Source organism: Uloborus diversus, unplaced genomic scaffold (assembly GCF_026930045.1).
Source record: "Uloborus diversus isolate 005 unplaced genomic scaffold, Udiv.v.3.1 scaffold_709, whole genome shotgun sequence".
Classification (NCBI taxonomy): Eukaryota; Metazoa; Arthropoda; class Arachnida; order Araneae; family Uloboridae; genus Uloborus; species Uloborus diversus.
In genome coordinates this window covers 1-20613 of record NW_026558911.1, presented here as the reverse complement: position 1 = coordinate 20613, position 20613 = coordinate 1, and the positions used below count along the sequence as shown (strand labels likewise).

The 20613-nt window shown below is 33.4% G+C and overlaps 1 protein-coding gene across 1 annotated transcript; it reads left to right on the top strand.

The window, feature by feature from the left end:
* Nucleotides 1-898: 898 nt before the first annotated feature.
* Nucleotides 899-20606, top strand: LOC129233769 (protein PRRC2B-like; the record flags this gene model as incomplete). The annotated part of the gene is made up of 12 exons (XM_054867748.1): nt 899-1047; nt 3329-3500; nt 3582-3832; nt 5033-5258; nt 10135-10460; nt 14321-14430; nt 14552-14704; nt 17448-17506; nt 17578-17620; nt 18264-18469; nt 18592-18650; nt 20415-20606. Coding segments are annotated over exons 2-12 (1740 nt in total), but the record flags the coding sequence as incomplete, so codon positions are not given.
* Nucleotides 20607-20613: the final 7 nt, after the last annotated feature.

The following is a 20613-nucleotide window of genomic DNA, read 5'->3' as shown; positions in this document are numbered from 1 at the left end:
CACAACACAAAAAAACAGTAAATCGTGAAATTAAAACGAACTAAAACTTTAAACAGCAATATTTCGCATTGCAATTTCTACCTCACAATTTAAAGGGGCGGCTCTGTTTACATTTTACTCGGAGTTGCTTTAATGTATCCAGGTCACCATGCTGTTTAATAGAACGAGCTCGTTTTTATTTCTCATTTCGCCAATGTACTGTAATTAGTTTTGTTCGGCGATCCTAACCGGTCGACCACTGAGTAACCGGTGCTAACCGCTGCGTGATCATTAGATGTCACGTGATCGATTAACCGGTAGCTACCAGTTGAGCTCGACGAACGCAAGCATTCCTTGCGTTCGACGAACCTCACCGGTCGACCGGTTACAGACCGCAGCGTTCTATGATCAACCGGTTCTTTTCTAAGCAGTTGATTGGAGCACGTGATCATTAGCTGTCACGTGCTTAACTAACCGGTAGATACCGTAACGTAAGCATTCAGAGCGTTTCAAAATTCGGGAGTCAAGGTTGGCTTCCTTTTGGGGGACCCAGAGTCCGCCCCTGATGAGAGCAGAGACTACACAGTTTCATTTGTTGAAAGCCAGGTCTTCTCCTTTTTTGTTTTGCTTTGAATTTAATAACAAAAGTATTTTGATAGTTTGCTGTCTCCAAAGTTTTACTGATTTCCCCCTTTTTTTGCTGCTCAACGGTGCAACAAATGCAGTATGCTTTTCCAACAGTTCTATTGCTGCTTTTTCCAGTGATATAAAATTCATCGAAAAGAAATAAATTTAAGAGAAAATGAAATTTCTATTCAATTTTAAATTTGCGGAGATCCCATTGAAGATTTCAAGGGCTTATGGGAAGGGCTCTTCCCATGACGTCATCTCACAGGTTATTAAACGCTTACGGGAGAAAAGAGAGTTGTTGTTCGCCATTTTGGAGAGGTCCTCGGAAATTGGACCTATTTCACATACTTGTCACAATCTGCCGCCATCCATCCCTTGCACCTCTTTCAAAACATTACCGTTCTTAATTTATTAAATAACCCATTTGGACGGACCGAGGTAGGTGCCTATTTTTATATTTTTGAGAAATATTAAACTGCTTATGTAAATTATATTGCGGCTTCAAGCTGAGTTGAAAATACTTTTGCACCAACTTTTTTTTTGTTTTTGTTTTGATTTTTCCTCTATTTTTAAATATTAGTTGAGTACAGTTATGTTGATACAGCTCTTATTTATTGCCAGAAATTGTTTAAGCAGTCAAATACTTTTGTGTTAACAAAGCTTCATACTGCGCAATTCAAGCTTTGTTTTCATCCGCTCTTTTGTTTTTGTTATTATTTGAGATAGAGTATGAAAGTGCATTCGCATGCTCGGACTACCGAAATTATTTGATTTTCTGCTATAAATACTTCATGTCTTGTACTTCAGTACGTGCGATCTTCAGTTTGTTGTGTTTTCATTGTATGATCCTTTCACCATATTAGGCTTACGTTGTCATTGAAATCCTCATATAGTGAAACGAGAAATAATTCGAATTTCAAGTTAGTACACATTTGATGATACATTTTTATGAAGGTTATTATATTTTTTTGATTGATTATGTTGTAATTATAATGCTATAAAACTTTAAACTGTCGTTTCAAAGATCTTCACACGCCCATCAGATTAGTTGGCATTTGTGTTAAAAATGCTTTGCGTGGTGCATTTTTATTTGAACGAAGAATTTACCTATTGTATTGCTTAAACGGCTTTTGAAAAGATCCGATAAAGTGAAATTTATTTCCGGCGTGATGTGTTTGTTCACTTAAATTTTTGATTTTTGTTAACGATTTCAAATTTTCGTACGTTTTGTGATCAAGTAAGTTATTGTAGTCGATATTTTATCAATTCACGACATCGCATTTTCAATCTATGTGTTTTTGTAATATGTGAACAAAACTATTGGTTTGTGTTGACAGATGGTAAATACTGCATGATAATTCTACTGTGTTGCCTAATCTGTGTTTAATGTAATACTGAAAATAAAATGTTAATTGCATCAATGTAACGCTTCTAGAAATTTTAATTCTTAATTTCAAATGGTTTATTTATCAGATGAAGTATAATTTAATTCAGGTGGTGAAATTTTTGCAATGTGAAAAGCTTGAACAATATATAGCAAATGCAATAGTGAAATTATTTGCATACTATTAAACTTTTTATAAATGTTTCCCTAATATTTAATATCTATATTTTTGAAGTAATTTAATTTTTGATGATCCATTTGCAATTATAAAAATGATTAGATTTTCCTGGACTAATCCTTTCCCTTGCAAATGTTCAACAATCACAGACCAAAATAAACTGAAACTTTTTTGCAAACTAAAATAATCTCTTTAACATTTTCTGCAATAAGTGCTGTACTCAAGTTTTATGAAAATAAAATGTAAATGTCACTAAGTGTTCAGCGAGATTTCCGAAAGATTGTTGGATATCTGTTTCATACAGATCAAAACAAAACATAGTACTGTGACAAAACTTTTCAATTTGTAATGAAAAAAAAAATCAGAATAGTCTGTTAACTTGGGAAAACATCTAAAATTAGGATTACAGACTTCCGGTCTGTAGGATTACTGTATACCATAAAGTTCATCCTTATTAAAAGAATAAAGTGCTGTTTTGCAGTTGAAATATTCAGAAACGGGTACTTTTTGTGGTGTTGTGTACAGGACTGTAGAGTCGGAGGGAAAATGACATACTCCAACTCCAGAAAATTTGGAACTTTCAACTCTGACGGACTTGCTCCTTCACCCCAAAATCAGCTGGACTCCAGCTCTGCTGCCCTGGTTGTGTATTGAACCTTTGAATGATTGCAAATGTTCTTACTTAAGCTCATATCACTTTCGCCACATTAAGCGGACAGACATGCGTTTTCTGAAAAGGGAGAAGCATTCATATATAGGGAATTCGAGTAAAGCAGTTATCAGTACTCTCATCCAATAGAGAAAGCGCACTTTTTTTATTGGTCTCGTGGAGACCAATGAAATTAGACTCCCAACTATATGGACGACGGATATCTAGCTTCTCGTCACATTGACGGGTCCCGTACAATAAGGCTTCAACGCTGACCCAAAACTGGTTTTAGGGAGCTCACTCGCTGTACTGACCATGTGTGAATGTTGCTTTGCCCTCCTTGAAAATGTTTTGTTAAAAAGTATGGCATTTTTTTCTCATCTGTACCTCAGGCTTTTCTTTGGTTTGTGTAACATCAGAAACAGGTTGAACAGAAATTGTTCTGCATCACAAATTGTATACTTTGCCATATTTGATGCATATTTTATTAATGGAGTTTCTTTTGCAGGGAGCGGACCGTTCCCTGGGTGCAGTGCTCTGTACTCAATGACTTCTTCTGATCAGCATGTCTGCAGTTTCGGGGCTAAATGCAAAGGCGGAGAAAGGAAGGTCGAAGTATGTTGCGTTAGACATAAATAGCCTTTATAAAGGAAAAAGTCTAGAAAACCCCAAAGCAACTGGTAAGAATGCTTTTTGACAAGGGATAATTCTTTTGATTCTGAATAACGTTGTTTTTGAATACAGGATTTTTAAATTTTCAGTTCAACCTAAACATGGATTACAATCACTGGGTAAAGTCGGCACTGGTCGCCGTATGCCTCCTCCTGCTAATTTACCAAGTCTAAAAAGTGAAAATAGTGGCAACAATCCTAATATAAGTTTAGTACCAAGTGGAGGTCAAGGATGGGGCAGTACCACCAAAGAAAAAGGCAAAGCAGAAGAGACCAATGGAAATCAGCAGCAATCACCGCAATCGCAGCCAGCCTCTTCACTATCACAACCTACTCAGAAAGTAAAGTTTATTTTTGAATTTTATGACAGTTTCCCAAACTTTTCCTGTTTACCGTACACTTTTAAAGAACTAGAATTTTCTCATGCCCCCCCCCCCCCAATCTATATCGTGAATAAATATTTTCACACTGGACACTTTGCAGCACTTCTCGCCTTTCTCTCTGGCACCTTTTCTGAGATCACCTGTGTTATGATATTTGCTTGAACTTTTTCATTTGATTTTTTAGCTAGAGCATTATGAAAGCAAAACAAAATAGGATTGAGTGCTTGCAAATTGTGCAATGTTACATTAGTTGTAGAAAAGTGCAGGCTAGCCTCTCTGCAGTGTATGCTTCTGATTGTGTATTGATATATATATGGCAATTTTCTTTGTGGTAATTGATAGGGATGCACCAATTGGCCGATTACTGTTTAATTGGGAAAAGATAATCAACTGATCGATTATTGTAACAACTTTTACTTTTGAGAATTAGTAAATAGTTTATTTCTGTGGAGATTATTTTTCTCAATTTTTGTAATTAAAAAAAAGATACACCAGAATGCTATGAGCTAAATTTCTTATCTAAGAAAAATTATTCTATTTTGTAAACTGGACATGAAAATTCAAATATTTAGTTAGTGGATGGTCTGTGAACACTTTTAAAGTTGAACATTTAGTAGAGTTTAAAGCTATATTATTATTTATTTCACAATCCCTTCTTTTTTAAAACATGCATTAAGTCTATTAATATCTTTCAAAATATTTTTATCCCTAGTTCTATTTCATTATTTGTATATTACATGTCATCTTATGTTGTAGATTTGTTCAGCATAGTTTCTTGTTCTAGGCATAATTCAAGTAATTTTTTATTTAAAAAAAATAGCCCATTCGGTATGTAATATAATCGACTAAAATGGACAGTACCTTTTCCCGTTGACTAATCAGTGCATTCTTAGTAGTTAAGCTGTTTACTGGATTTGATTGTGAGTAAACAAATAAGTTGCTAAGTTTTAACATAAATCTCCAAAAGTGGTGCTTTGCAACTTCCACAAAGCTTGGAACAACTGTTGTCCCTTTCGGCTATGTTTTTCAAATACTATGAAAGTGCTTTTTACCATTCAAAGATTTATACATGTTCAATTAGTACATCATGATCAATTGTAAAATCAAATTTTATTTTTTTTTAAAGAAAAGTTTAATTAAGTGAATGTAATTTTATAGACAAGTACAACAAACACAGTTGCAACATCTGGAGTAAACAAAACATGGAGCAGTGTCACATCAAACCAAGAGGATGGTGGTCGAGAACAGAACTTCTTGGGCCAGCAGTCGCCATTTTTTCCTCAGGAATTCCCCAAGTTAGCTGGTGGAGATGTACCAACAGAAGGCAACCAGAAATCCAGTGCAGATACTCAATATGGACCAGGACCAAGTCTAAGACCTCAAAGTACGTTAATACCTCCAATAATCTGCATTTTAAAACTTGGCCAATTGTCATTAAAAATAGCTTGCTTTTAAAAGGTTAAAATTTCTGTAAATCTCATACGTTTTTATTTTTTTCCTGCCAGGTTCATGTATTAACTTGTCAAAAAAAAGTTAAATGTTGATAAAGAATTTATAAAGCAGTGTAATTGATTTGAGTTAGCTATCATGAGCATATTCATTAGGGTGCATCATACGCCCCATCAATTTTTTTTTTCGTTTACAAATGCTTTGTCCCTAAGCTACTTTTATTCTACATACAAAATTAATAATTTGTGTGAAATTTTTCCCATTTTGAACAATATCTATGTGTGCCACCTGACAATTGAAAGTTATGAAAACTCAGAAAAATAACACACTAAGCAATTTTTTACATTTATTTAATTATTGAAAGAATTATTTGATTTATTGAAGCCAATTTATTGTATATTTCATAATATTACTTTGTTAAATATTAGAGTTTGGCTTAAAAGTTTGTTTTTAATCAATTTTTTTACTCGATTTTCCTCCTTTTGCGAAGATTTGGCAGTTGTTTTCGATCATGCTCAACTACTTGTAATATATTCTGGTAAGGATCTTCAGTTTTGACTGCCATTAAAAAGTCATTGGTCAGCTTTATTCCTCACTCAGCACAATCGTTTACTACATTTATTCCTTTCAAATTTGTTTTTGAAGTCTGATATGAAATACAATTTGGCCACTGTTTAACATCTTCCACCATGAATTCTGAATCTAACTTCAAAATTAAAAATAAAAACCAGGAATCAATGCCAACAAAATCAGACAGTGTTGAAGAAAAATGAATTTCTGTTGGAAACTGTGGTTTTCCAAATCCCATACCAAATCTGTGTTTTGGATTAGATAGATTAGCTGGTCTAATGGCTAATATACTGTCAGCAAGAGCAGGTCGGTCTGCTTCAGGCACTTTATCACTCCATAGTGCTAGAGGTACAGTTTCTTCTGTCAGATACCAAAGGTGATTTTAAAAATATTAATTGCACTTCCAGAAATTTCCGAATTAATAATACTATATTTTATAAGTAAAATAAAGAATTGCAAGTCATTCCATGGTGCATCGAAGACAGAAGTGCACATCATCCACCATGAACTATATACCAAAGTGACAAAATTAACAAAATTTTAAAACTTGTTGATGTGTAGTTATTGTTCCAGTTGGTGGTTCTTGGATTTGATGTTGAAATAAGCAAATTTTGATTAAATAAATTAATTTTGCCATCTGCTTTATATAAAGCTCCTAGACATTTAAAGTCTGCTGCAGTTATCTCATTTGGATCGTTTACTGAGAATAAAAGACAAAGTTAAACAAATGCTAAGTAGTCACCTCTGCAAAACACAACATTTGATTTAGCTAAGTTGATAACATTGTTTTTGCACTCGTGTGCTGGCGTCATTTTAAATGTGTTGCTAATGATATAACATCAGGTCGTTTTATAATATCATGTGGAATAAAAGCATATGTACCAGTTCGTATTGTACGATGATGATTTCTGGTATTATGAGCATTATAAATCTGATCTCTCGGATCTGTCTCATCACTTGTATCACTTACATCACTATTTTCATCTCTTTCAATTTCATCAATAATAGCTGAATTAAAACTTGTATTGAAGTTCCTTGTTTCCTTGGCTATTTTTTCACAAAATGCTGCTTTTGATATTTCATGCATTTCCTGACACTTAATGTTTCAGTATAATATTTTATCGTGTGAGCTAAAGGTTGCTAGATGATCACTTTTCATAGATTGAAGAAAAGCTAAATCTTCTGGATTTTTTATAAGGCATTCTACATTTTTAGGCCATAATGAAAATGTTTTAGCTAATTCTTCTTCCATTTTCTTTACTTTATTAATGGAATTTGTTGTATTTCTTCTTTGAAGAGGAATTGCTTTTAGTTTTGTGTTGTCTTTACGAAGTTTTAGTATTTTCTCACAGGATTTACTTTTAGTAATCATTGGAATGTTTGCTTTTGCATAGAAATCAGATATTTTTGACAAGGCAAGTTTTGAAGACTCCCATTTGGTAAGATTCTGATCGGCACCTTTCTCAATATGACACATCAAGCAGCGAAGCACTTGCAAGCTAGTGGGGGAACGTGAGCCCTTAAATTCCGAGTCCTCTTGAGTTATTCCAAGTCCAAATAAAATTGAAGATTGTCTGGTTTTGACTTTTACCTTTTGTACAGATGAACAAGGCTTTGTTTGTGGAGAAAATGTCACTGATTCAACAGCAGCTAATTTACTCATGTTTATTGAAAAATTTCACAATATGTTACTTTCGAAAATTCATGGACCTTATGAATTAAAATAGTATAGATCAACTTATTTAAGTGGTGTTTACAACACATTTGCATAGAATAACAAGAAGAAAACTTAAAGAACTGGCATTAGCAGTTGTGTGATAGAAGAAAATGGTAGAAAGTTGAAAACAAATAGTGAATCTAAACTAACAGTTACAAAAGATGTTATGGAAAGTTACTGTAAAAATGTTAACAGTTGAAGTTAACACAGGTAAAATGTAAATGAAATAATTTAAAAATTATTTCTCAGTATTGCACTTTGAGTCACTTTTGATGTTATAACTGTTCATTTACCTTAAAAAAGAAACTTTTTGCTTGAGGTGGGATACCTAAATCAATTTTGATTTTCATAAAAATTCACAGGAATACTATCTAGTGGTATGAGAACATTTTTAAATTAGGGACAAAACAATTTTAGACTAGTCGGGCAAATGATGCACCCTAATATTCATTGTAACAATCGATAATGTTCAATTCGATAAAATTCTCTCTACCAATAAGTGCAGCCAGAAATGATTTTCTCCTGTCTCCCAGAAAGTAAATTCTCACTGTGCTGTACTCTTGCTGGTAGATAGAACTCGATAGTGTTAAATATGAGTATGCCCTTTAATTGCTTCTACATAGTGTCCGGTGAGCTTAGGTTAATCAGTTTGGCTTATTCAAATGCAATCTTTGATTTTTACTCTGCAAATACTGTACGCTCTCTGAATGAATTCTCAAGTGGAAGAAACGAAAAAGAAATTTTTTTTTGTTCTGCTTCTTAGACTGATATAACACGGTTTTACACAAATCCTAGGAATCTGTCAATAGGCTGTCCATATATGACGTCATGCTTTAAAGGGAAGGAGATTTAAAATTGACAAGGGGCTAGGGTGGGGTAACACGAAGTGACATCACGTATGCTATGCGAGTTTATGATGAAATGTGACACGAATAAGGCTAAAATCATAAGTAAAAAATACTTCCTTTGTTTTATTTTGCTCTAAAATGTTTTACAAAAGGTGTTAACTTTCCGAATAACAATTTACACAATCCTACTTTCTACGGATTTCATTTTTAAATGGGAAAAAGTTTTATTTAGTTATAATCCCAAAAGAGAAAACACAAGTGAAGAACTCTTCACTTTATATAGACCACATTCCAACTTGATTCTGACTGCTAATCTCATAGCCTTTGAAGAACACTTTCTAATTCCTTTCTATGCATTAAGGTTGTGTCTTCCTACTCATTCTAATACAAGGTTCAGTAATGTTTTCTTTCTCCCATGAGGGGGGGGGGGACTTGTAATGATCTACTACAGCTGAAAGTAGCTATAGTGCTGCTTTTCTTTTTCTACTTCGTTAAGTCAGTTTAGCAGGTAGCATGTGTAAAAAAAAAAAGAACCCAAGTTTCTCGTCTTTTGTCAAAAATATCAACGTCGAATTCTTCCAGATGTTTTCATTATTTTATTGAAAATATTTCAATAGTAAAGGAATATTCTATCTTATCTGAGCAGCTCAAAGTGTCGTGGTTACCGGATCTTCATATTAAATCACTGGTGGGAGAACTTGAAGCCACTTAACATTGAGATTATATGCCATAAGTTCGGGACTTTGGAAAAGAGATGTGACGCCCAGAGTGTCCTGAAATCCGGGTTTTGTGTTACAACGTTCGACTGTACTTACTCAGTTTACTGTTGGTTCAAAATTTAACTGCAAAAAAATTCTTAGTTTAAATGGATACTTTATTGGGCATTCAAGAAGATTACTTATTGTTCTCACTTTGACCTATACATTTTTAAGATGGCAAACTGTACTGTACCTTTTGGCACAGCCTGCCTGTCACATGACCTTTTTTTTTTTTGAATGTCTACTTGTAAAGTAGCAACGAAATTTTGATTTTCATGTAAACATTTATCAGAAATTGAACTTGTTTTTTTTGAGAAAAGGTTAAAAACTCGATTTTTGGCCAAATTTTTTAAACTTAGATGAAGGAGGTCAGGTGCTGTCCGCTAAAAATATTTCAAAGAACTGAAAATGCTACTTTGGGAGATCTGTAGGTGATTTAAGGGGGAGAAGAAAGTCATAATTCATTCATCCCCATTTAGTGGGAGAAAGTCATTCATTTCTCCCTAACATCCTCCCTAACAATCAGTCCTAAAATGTTTTTCCTGTTAAAATTATTTAATTTTTAACTTCAATATTAAATGTTTTAAATTTTTGGAAAGCTTGGTGCATGCAGGCATTGTAAACTTATAATGAGGAAAGAATGAGAAATCGAGTTGAAAGAGAAGTCTGGGGAAAATGTTTAACTGGACAGGGAAAAGTTATATTGCTCTAACTAATGCCTGCTGCTAAAAAAAAAAGAAAACAATCTGGCCATTACCAAACTGTCATGACATTTCACATTAATCTAAAGCATAACTAGATGCTCTAAAATTTGTTGAAACTTTTAATGCAAATTAACTTGGATACAATTATTGATTATGATAACTAATAAAGTGTTTGAAACAAATTTTAAGTTTAATTGATTTATTTTTTAAATAGCGGAAGGCAGCTGGGGACGAGGGACACTTCAGCAACAGCCACCTGCTGGACAGGCAGGAGGCCAGCAACAGAGCAGTGGCAGTGGCGTGAACGGTCCCCAGGCTTCGTCGGAAGCACAGCCTCTCCCTTCACGAGACCAGCGTCCTTATTCAGCCTCTCGAGGGGGAAATATTCCATCTGGCAGCGTTTCATCAACCTCATCACCCGGTGGTCCCCCCATGGGTCCTGTGCCATCCCTCGGCCATGGTCCAGGTATTGGTGCGCAGATGGGGCCTGGATCTAACATTCATCCTCCGCCGCAGTTTCGTGGGATGATGCCTTCATTTGTAAGTACCACTCCCTTACCTTCACTTTTTTTTTTTCTGTCTCTTTCATAGTTAGACAATATGAGGCAGTGAGAAGGAAAGTGATGTAAGTAAATTTTGTGCAATCTGGAGCTCAAAACGGAGGTTTTCTTATCAGTTATACTAGTTATTTTGAAAATTTTAATTTTGCCACTTACATCCCTTTGTTTTCCATTGTTTTGTATGGATGCGCATGATGTGTGCAGATACATTTGCTTCGAGTATGTACAACGTTGCATTGTCCAATTATTGCTAATTAGTATTTCTGTTAAACATTACCTTCATAATCTGTTGATAAATTAATGAAAAAAGTTCACTTCTTGCTTTCATGGATATTTGTAAAAAGGCATTGAATTACAAAAATTTTGCCTACGAACTATGCATTGTCTTTCGTACCTGCAGGCTGCATGCAGATACTTATTCTTACTTTGATTTCTGAAATAATGGTTCAGTTGGTACCTAAGTCTATTTTTCTCCATGGGGGGGGGGGTGGACTTGCAGGATTTTATTAATTTAAAGTTAACCTTTAGCCAACGGCGGTACATATGCTGTACCGACAAAAAGTGCTCTCTTCCTACGGCTGTGGTACAACGTCTGTACCAGTCCTTCCCTTCCCCCTCCAGTTACTTCCCGCAGTTGATAATCCTTTCACACACGCCTACACTGGGAGAAAATGAATGAAACGCACTACACCCCTTTTGGGGGTCTGTCAATCAGAGGCGTTTGGCATAGTTTTGTTCCCAGTGAAGGAATGTGTGGCGAAGTTTCGAAAAAGAGGGGAGAAAGTTAAGCAGAAGTAAAATACTTGAAGGAAAGAAAAATTTTTGATAGCCTTTTTCTGTTGAATAACCCAATAGTAAGGCTTCCTATAATTAATAACAGCATATTTTACTGAGTACAAAACACCTATTTAGTTTAAGCAGTGTAGATATTTAGGGAGCAGAGCGCAAGAAACATCATTCTCCAAAATATTTCTTTTGTTGTGGTTTTATAAAAATAATTAAACACTTGAAAAGCATATCTTATCTTGCTAACTTTTCGAAAATGAATATCATGCTGAATAAGAAACAACTTATCAATTTGCGATTTGCCACGTTTCATTTATTTCTTTATTTACATTTTAACTGAAAATTATTTGTAATACCGTTTCAACAAAACATGGAAAACATTCTAAAATCAATAAATTTGAAAGAGAGATTCAATTAAGAATCTGTGTCGTGAATCTTTTGGTTTGAAAATTGAAAGTTAGACTAAACGTTTTTTTTTTTTCTTTTTTTTTTTTTTTTATAAAAAGAGTCACTAGCACAGCCAGAATTATCTTCTGGATGGGTTTTTCTGTTCAAAACGAGCCTTTTCATATGTAAAAGTTATTGCACTAGGGATGGTAAGAATGTTAAAATCAAGGGCTCTGAGGGGTGTTTTTACCCCCCCCCCCCTTCGCTACGCCTCAAAATCTATCTAATTGATCACTTATTGAGTGAAAAGCATAAAAACTTAATTTTGATATTTTAGAAAATATAAATGTATTTCCTTGATATTTTGTCTATAGCGAATATTATTTCAGTAGAAAGTCAAAAGGACTAAGGATATGCTGAATGAAACAAAATAAGTATGGTACACCGGGGCACGTTTACGAGGATTTTTTTTTCGCTGAATTTTTTAATTTTATGGTTCAACTTGGGAATTCTTAAACGTTATGGCCTTATAAAGCAGTTAATAAAGTATAAATTTGTGCATTCAGTTTTCCCCCTGTTTGTATTTGAGGGGCTTAAAATGTTAATTTTTAAGTCAAAGTCGGTTGCTCCTCTTCTTCCTTGTGCAAAAAAAAAGAGGTTAAGTGAAAAAATTTATAAGAGCACCTGATATATCTTACTCAGTTTTCAATGAGAGTCTAATGTCTGTTTATTTTTTTGTTTTTTTTTCTGTTAATTAATTCTTACATTTGGAACTGTTTATGCCAGTAAAAAATGGAAGAAAGAGGTTGGTTTTCTGTTTACTCATGCCGTATTTTTTTTTTTTTTTACTTATCTTCTCTTACTCACAAATAACAACGTACTGGGTAGTGAAAATGTATTATAAGATAGTACATAAATAGGAAATGTTGAAAAGAGGAAAGACTTGGAATCTAAAACAAATTTGCCCAGATATTTTTCTTGTGCATTGTGAAGGGAGCGGAACTTAATCCTTCAACAATTACTAGAGGTATTTCAACCACAATTAGAAGAAAGAGTGAATGGGGATATCAGGGGATTTGTAGGCTGTCTCTCCATATTATCTCACTCGACAGTGATTGACTTTGAAACGCCAGCTTCATATACAAAAAAGGGTGCCTTGCATGCTCTAAAAGATAGATAAGCGCTAACGTTCTTTATGTAAATGAATACGGTGTTCAAGCATATTCCGCTTGCACCTGCTCAGAAAAGCAAAGCAAGGAATTGTTCGCTATTATTGTGGATTCTTTCTTGGACACACGTATTAGTGTCATTTTTCTGAATAGCCAAGCTGAAAAGCAAAGTTGCCTCCCTTGAATCTAAGGTATTCTACATTGTATTTACAATGGCTTTGGTCTCAGTTGAACGCTATTTACCTCCATATTTTAGCGCATAGATAAGGACATCTGTCATTTATTGAATCCAGTGGTCTACCTCACAAATAGAGTTTGATATTTATTATTTTGTTGTCGTTAGCCTTAGGTTAGACGAGAAGCGTTATTTCAGTGATTTCAATTTTAAAACTGAACCAAATATACTTACAGAAAATCTAAACCTAGAGAACCCCATAAGGAACAAGGAGGGAAAAAAATTATTTTCAAACCATTGAATAAGTGATGACTAGCCAAGTATAGTGTCCCACTATAGTAACCCTGTATTGCGGAGAGCTCAGCGGTCGAAGTGGACATCGCCCCCTTTATGCTGTCCTATTCGGGGGAAGGAACTAAGAAAGCTTTGAGCCGTAGGGAGAGGAAAAGATAATTGTATAGTTGCCGTAGCCTAAAGGTTAAGTTTCTAAAAAACATAGTTAAAAGTGAAATGAATTTTATTTAATGGTTTTAAAATGCATTATTTTAGAGCATTCTTGTCCATTGAATCCCCCGCCCTTTTTTTTTTTGAATCATTTAGTTCTAAATGCCTTGTATGTATCTTTTTTGCTTAGAAATGTCCTTGCTGTGAGTGAAATTTTCTATGCTGTATGTAAAGTAATTAACTTTTTTCATTGATTGCTTTTGTTCTGTCTGTATATGTTCATTTTTTCCCACATGTAGACCTACCATTGTTTTATGATCTTAATAAATGTTTTGGTTTCCTTTTTGAAAAGCAGAAAATTTTAAGAGAAAATTAAAACTAGACTTTCTAATGAAGTTACAGGTTTTGTTTGCATTAGTTTGTTTAGTAAAGTGCTAGAAACTTTAAAAATGGGTATCATCAAATTCCTTCGTGGTTACAAAAATATTGCCTAGTTTAAAATATACTTTTTAAGGAAAAATAATTTTTAATGAAATTTTTAATCTGCTGTACTGATTAGTATTAATATTGTAATTGATTGATTACAAGCAGATTTATAACAAGTTGTCCTTTGAAAAAATATATATATACATGCGAAGCAGCGTTTTTGGTTTCCTGAACAGTGATTTTCTCCTGTGTTTTTTTTTTTTTTTTTTTTTTTTTTTTTTTTTTTTTTCCGAGCAACTTCTGTCATTAGTGAACAGTTTGGCAAGTCTGCATGTGTAGAGACTAATAAGAAATCATAGGCAAAATGTTATCCCCATGATCTCTTATTTGACCATGCTATAATAACATAGTATAATAACTATTACGTTCTAAACACATATATCTTAATTTCAGATGTTTGGAAGAAATAACTACCCTTCAGGTTATCCTTCAAATTATCCTAATGTTCCTCCACCCTCTCAGCAGCAGAATGCTCGTCAGCCATATCCGTATTCCGAAAATAGGCAAGTATTAAGTTAATTTATGTAAAATCAAAATGGCCTTGCATAGAAAAATTCCAATAACAGCTGTACTAGAAATACTATTCTTCTGAGGATTTATTGCTATTTCCATTTTTTACTGTAGGCGATCTCAGCCTGTTAGACCACTTGCAGAAGAGGAAGCTTATCAGCGTCCTGCAGCAATCATTACTGAGAAAGCTTTGAAAGGATTCGATGAAATCCTACAAAATGATACTACAGACACTTGGGCCACCTCTCATGGAGAAATAGATTACAAGTTAGTTTCTTCTATTGTTAAAGTTTTTTTTTTTTTGTAATATATAGAAATTAATTCAGTATATTTGAAATTGTGAAGCTATCAATAATATCATTATCTTGCACAAAATGCTACTAAAACCGATCTTAAAGACACATAGATTTCAACCTTTACTTATAATCTGAGATATTTATTAAATTACTAAAATAGTAGAAAGTATTGATTTGCTATTATTTTGCAGCTTGCCATATTTATGTTCATTTTCTCATTGTGTACGAAACAAATGTTTTCTAGCTATAAAATTTTATGTAATTAAATTTTCAAAGTTAAGTGTTGTCTGCCAAATGATGTTACTTATGAAATGAGTATTAATGATTACTCCTTATCTACAACCCACTTTTCTGAGGCAGCAGTTTTGAATGTATGTATATTATTACTACTCATTGAAATTGTAATTGCATATTTCCATGAAGAAACTGAATTAATTATAAGAATATTGAAAGCCTCGGCATTTTGCGATCAAAGAACGCTACAGGCTATTCAAACATGGGCAAATACATTTAGTTATCATTCAAAGAGAAAGGAGAACTTAGTTCGGTTTTTGCTCAAGGGGGGGGGGGGGGCCCAGTTGGGTATTAAAAGCATTCTTTTCATATTTTCCAGTTTCTTTATTGAACAGTATGGATTTATAAGGACCTATAATGAAATAAGATTGCTAAGTTTACTGCTGAAAAATGAGCTCTCTTGTGTCTTAGCATTATAGTTCAATAGGCATTCAGCTATAAAAAGACATACGTACATTAGAGAACAATGTATTCTAACGTCCTGTAGGTTATTGAAACTGGTATTTGTAATCAGCTTTACTTGAATGCAACAGTTTATGTTTGAGATAATTATTAATAATTTCTAAATGAGTGTTTGATATTAGAAATTTCTTTATCCACTTTTCTAATTTAATATTTTTGTGTGTAAATTATTTACATTTGTTTGTGGAAATTGTCTCAGAATCATTAAATAATAAATAATGGAGTGGAAGATTAAGATTAGGCATGATACCAACATAAATATATTGATTTGATAGTAACAATGTGCCCATCAGTTTCAAGTCGTTGGCACTCTTTCATTGCAGAATCTATATTGCTGCTATTGAAAAGAAAATAAGGTTAACATCAGTAATTCAACTTTAAATGCAACCTAACAAAATATAATAATCAAATAGCGCTGCTTTTTCCCCCTTCCTCCAAAAAACCTATCCTCTTCGTAGATTTTGAGAGGACCCCAAGCCTCCACTCAAATTTGAATTTTAGCCCTTTAATATCACAATATTAAGTTGCAGCTATATTGGTTTAAAAAAAAAAATTTGCCCTCACTTAGATTCAACAGTGGTAATTTTTAACTGAGAAGTGATTATATCTAGAGATGAAAATTGCTGATTACTACTATCTCACAACCCACTTTTCTGAACCCTCAGTTTAATTATATTTTGTAAATGCATGTGTTATTTGATTTTTTGATATTCTCTGATTTTATCCCTTTAATATCAGTGTTAAAAACAGCTCCTATCGATTTTAAAAATTTTGCGCTGAGGGAATTAACTGTGGTAATTTTTAAAATTTGTCAAATTAACTGAGAAATGATGATATCTAAAGATGAAAATTGCTGATTACAACTATCTCACAACCCACTTTTCTGAACCCTCAGTTTAATTATATTTTGTAAATGCATGTGTTTGATTTCTTGATATTCTTTGATTTTTATCCCTTTAATATCGCAGTATTAAATAACAGCTCCTATTGATTTTAAAAACTTTGTCCTCGGGGAATTTTCTAACAGTGGTAATTTTTAAAATTTGTCAAATTAACTGAGAAATGATGATATCTAAAGATGAAAATTGCTGATTACAACTGTCTCACAACCCACTTTTCTGAACCCTCAGTTCAATTATATTTTGTAAATGCACGTGTTATTTATTCTTTGATTTTAGTCCTTTAATATCAAAGCATTAAATAACAGCTCCTATCGGTTTAAAAAATGTTGCCCTCACTTGGGGGAATTTTTCAACAGTGTGGTAATTTTTAAAATGTGTCAAATTAACTGAGAAATGATGATATCTAAAGATGAAAATTGCTGATTACAACTGTCTCACAACCCACTTTTCTGAGCCCTCAGTATAATTATATTTTGTAAATGCACGTGTTATTTATTTTTTGATTTCTAATAATAAAAATTAAAGTTATTAGCTGCAAAATGATGGTACTAATGAAATAATGGAGGTGATTACTTGAATTTTAAAACTCTCATAATAACCCTGTAGGCAATAATTTCCTTTGTATGACTGCAATTCTTGAATGTATGTTACGTACATTTTTTGTGATAAAAGTACCCAGCTCAAAATGTTTATTGCCAAATGATGAAACCAAGAGAATGAATAATAATGCTTACTATATGTCACAACCCACTTTTCTGAGGCATTACTTTGTTAACATTATATTTTATGCAGAATATTAACTGCAAATATTTAATTAGTTATTCTAAAAAATCAAGGAAGTAGTGAAACATGTTTTCTTTGTCAATAATTCAGGGATGAAATGTTTTACTGTCATATTTTTAGCTATATCAATTTAATCTCTTGTATGAGATAAGTGGTGCACCACTGGTGTATCAAAAAAAAAAAAAAAAAAAAAATGCCAATGATGTTGCAATTTGTTTAAAGAATATATTGTTGAATTATTGTGATTTCATCGTTCTGAATTTTGTATTATAGTGCAAAATTAGTCTTCAGTGATGATGAAGAATCTCCTGTTAGTCAGAAAAAGATAAAAGGTATGCTATTTTTTAAATTTCTTTTTTTTTTTTCGTATTTTTTAAAATTAAAATTGAGGGTATGTTTTCAGAATTCATAGGCATGAGAAATCACTTACATTGCTTAGATTTTGGGTAATCAATTTGAATTAATTGAGCGTATGTTATAAGTAAATTAATTGCAATAAATGTAAGGTACAAGGTGTGACTTATTGATGTGTATGGGCCTATTGCCTGTCATTTCACGCCAATGTGCTCAAAGAGTGAAGTAGGCTGTTCTGCTACAGACCTAAAACATTTTGGTGAAAATCCTACCATGCTGCTCCAGATTAGTTTTCTGTATGTTACTGGAATGGAAGTTTCCCATCAAGCGGCACTAATTCTTAGAAATGTTCCCAGACTAAAAATTAAATATTTTGCCATTCAATCTGTTTGCCAAAATTTCATTTAAATTTTGCATTACAATGAAGAAATCTTAAATACGTAAAAACTTGACAGTTTATCTTCATATTATTGTAGAATTAATGAAAAGAAAATGAAAGAAATTTATCTGTTAGGATGTCTTGAACCGTCCAACACCGTTTCATAAAGTATTTCTATAATACTATTTTGAATCTTTCAATATGCATTTATGATATGTGAGCATATGTTATTATTAAAAGGCTCTGTATAATAGCTCAGCTCAAATCTATTATATTGTATAAGTGATTTACTTTTGTTAACTAGTCAATTTTGTCAGTTCTTTATATTTCTTGATGGTATATCCTCTTTCCTTTAGCCGCGATAATGATGAAAAAAATGCCAAGGTTCCAAAAAATGATAAAGAGCGAGATAGAAAGTTAGAACGTGAAAGAAGTGTTTCTGATCGTGAGCGCGATAACAGAAGAGAAACAGATTGGTCACGAGAAGGAAGATGTGAAAAGAAAAACGAGCCTGAAACGGATTGGAATATTGATCGTGCAGATGGCTTTGAACGTGACAGGGGTAAGTTAAACTTAGAGATAAAGCATGTGTTCCACAGATATTTCTACTTATTCATTTCCTGTATATTTTACAGGTAATATAATATTTTTATTTTCAACTGGTTTATATGCCTTGTTTACCAGGTACAAGTTTGTTTAAATTAAGCTCTCCCAACTGTGAGGGTCTTGCATGGTGTTGTATGGTGGAGAGCAACAAGAAATTTGAATGAAATTTTCCTGGCCATACATTCAAGATTCATGGAAGAAAAAAATGTGATACAAAAAGTTGATAGTGGTGTTATAATGCATGGGGAAAAAAAACACCTTATGTTAGTTTCTGTGTTATTCTTGCGGTTCTAAACATGTACATAATTGTTTCCATTCAAAGTTAAAAGTTTCGCAACAGAGTAATAAATCTCGACTGATTTCAAACTTGCTCTGTAATGTTAATGATCCTGTGTGTAAATAATAAATTCATAAAGTTTTTACCATAATTTTCCTTTTGGTATGACAAGAGAAAATTGGAATTTTAATACATATTTTTTATTCTTCATATATTATTTTTCTCTTTAAAATGTTATTCCACAGGAAATAGCTGATACAGCAAAATAGCACTTACACTGTAGACCTCGCAAGCTGCAACTTTAAAGTGAAGGCATAAAATGAGTCTTTTTGTTGGAAGTGGGTTCTAGAAAACCATTACTATTAATTTATTAAAAGATTTCAAGCAAAATCAGTCTTAAAGACGTCTGCTTTTGGGGCTGTGTTTTTCTCCCTTCTTAAAACTTAAATATTGTCGCCTCTGAGTAACACTGACATCTAATCCTTTGAGTACCACTAAGATATCCTACTGTTGCTCTGAGGTGATGCTATAGACAATTAAAAGCTCAAATAGTAAGAGCAGTACAAAGGGAAATTGAAATCTAAAATTAAGTTGATTGAATTTTTGCTTATGAGACTAACTCCATCAATTTAACCGAAGATTGAAATTTACGTTAGCTACACTTTAAAACAAAATTAAATCCAAGCTATGCCACTGACCACCGTATATTATCACAAAGGTGCTTATATAGATGCAAAATCTTGGTGGCAAATGTTTTCTCAATATGTTAGCTTCATTCAGTAAATTACCGCCCATTAGCCAGGGCTAGAGCAGAAATACATGAAATACACCGCCAGCTCAGTCATTTCCAGCCGAGAACTGCCGTTTCGTGCCTGTCACTTTCCTGTGCCGGGCTGATGAGTGCTTATAAGCACGAAACTGCAGTCCTCGGCTGGAAATGACTGAGCTGGCGGTGTATTTCATGTTAGCTACAGCTTTTGGTGAATTTTTTTTTTCCCCACTTTTTTAATTCCATTTATGCAGAATGATCTGAGGTATTTATCAACTTTCCAAATTTTATTCCCAATCAATAAACTTTTCTGGCAACCCTCCCAGTGTGGAAGTTTAATTTCGACAACCCCGTGCAAATTTTGTTTTCTGAAAAGTACTTTATATCCTTCTCATAGTTGTGTAAGGCTATGTAAAATATTGGTAATCAGTCTTAATTTAAATGTTAATTTGAATTTTTGTAATTAAGTTGGAATCATGTGCACATGAAAACTAATAGAAATGTTGGAGATGCATAAATATAGAAAATATGCATATGGTTGCAGTTAGCACTATCTGTTTATATTATTCTTAAATCTTTTTACAGAATAAAAAATAATTATATATTTTAAAACCCGTTTCTTTGGTATTAAAATCTGTTAATTATCAAACTTTAATTGTGAAGCCTACCTTTGATACCTTCTTTAGTTATTCATTTAGTAAATTCTTGATGTTTTTATTCCTCTTGATAGTTACTTATAAAAGAAACATGCAATATATTCTTATGCATGGGAACATATCTTATGAAAGATAGTTCATTTGTAGAATTTGCTTTTGTTTGGGTTATTTTGAGCACCCAACCCCCTATTTCAATTAGGAGGAAAGATGGAAAACATGGCCTCAACCCCCACAAGGGAGGTCACCATCTATGGGTGGTGGTATGGAAATGCAGCGGCAGTGGCAGCCCGCTCAACAGCCTCCACAGAGGCCTTTTGACTACAGAGGGCCACCACCTCAGCCACCTGGGTCTGCCTATGCCTCTCCCCATGCAAGAATGGCAGCTGGTCCTGTTCCCC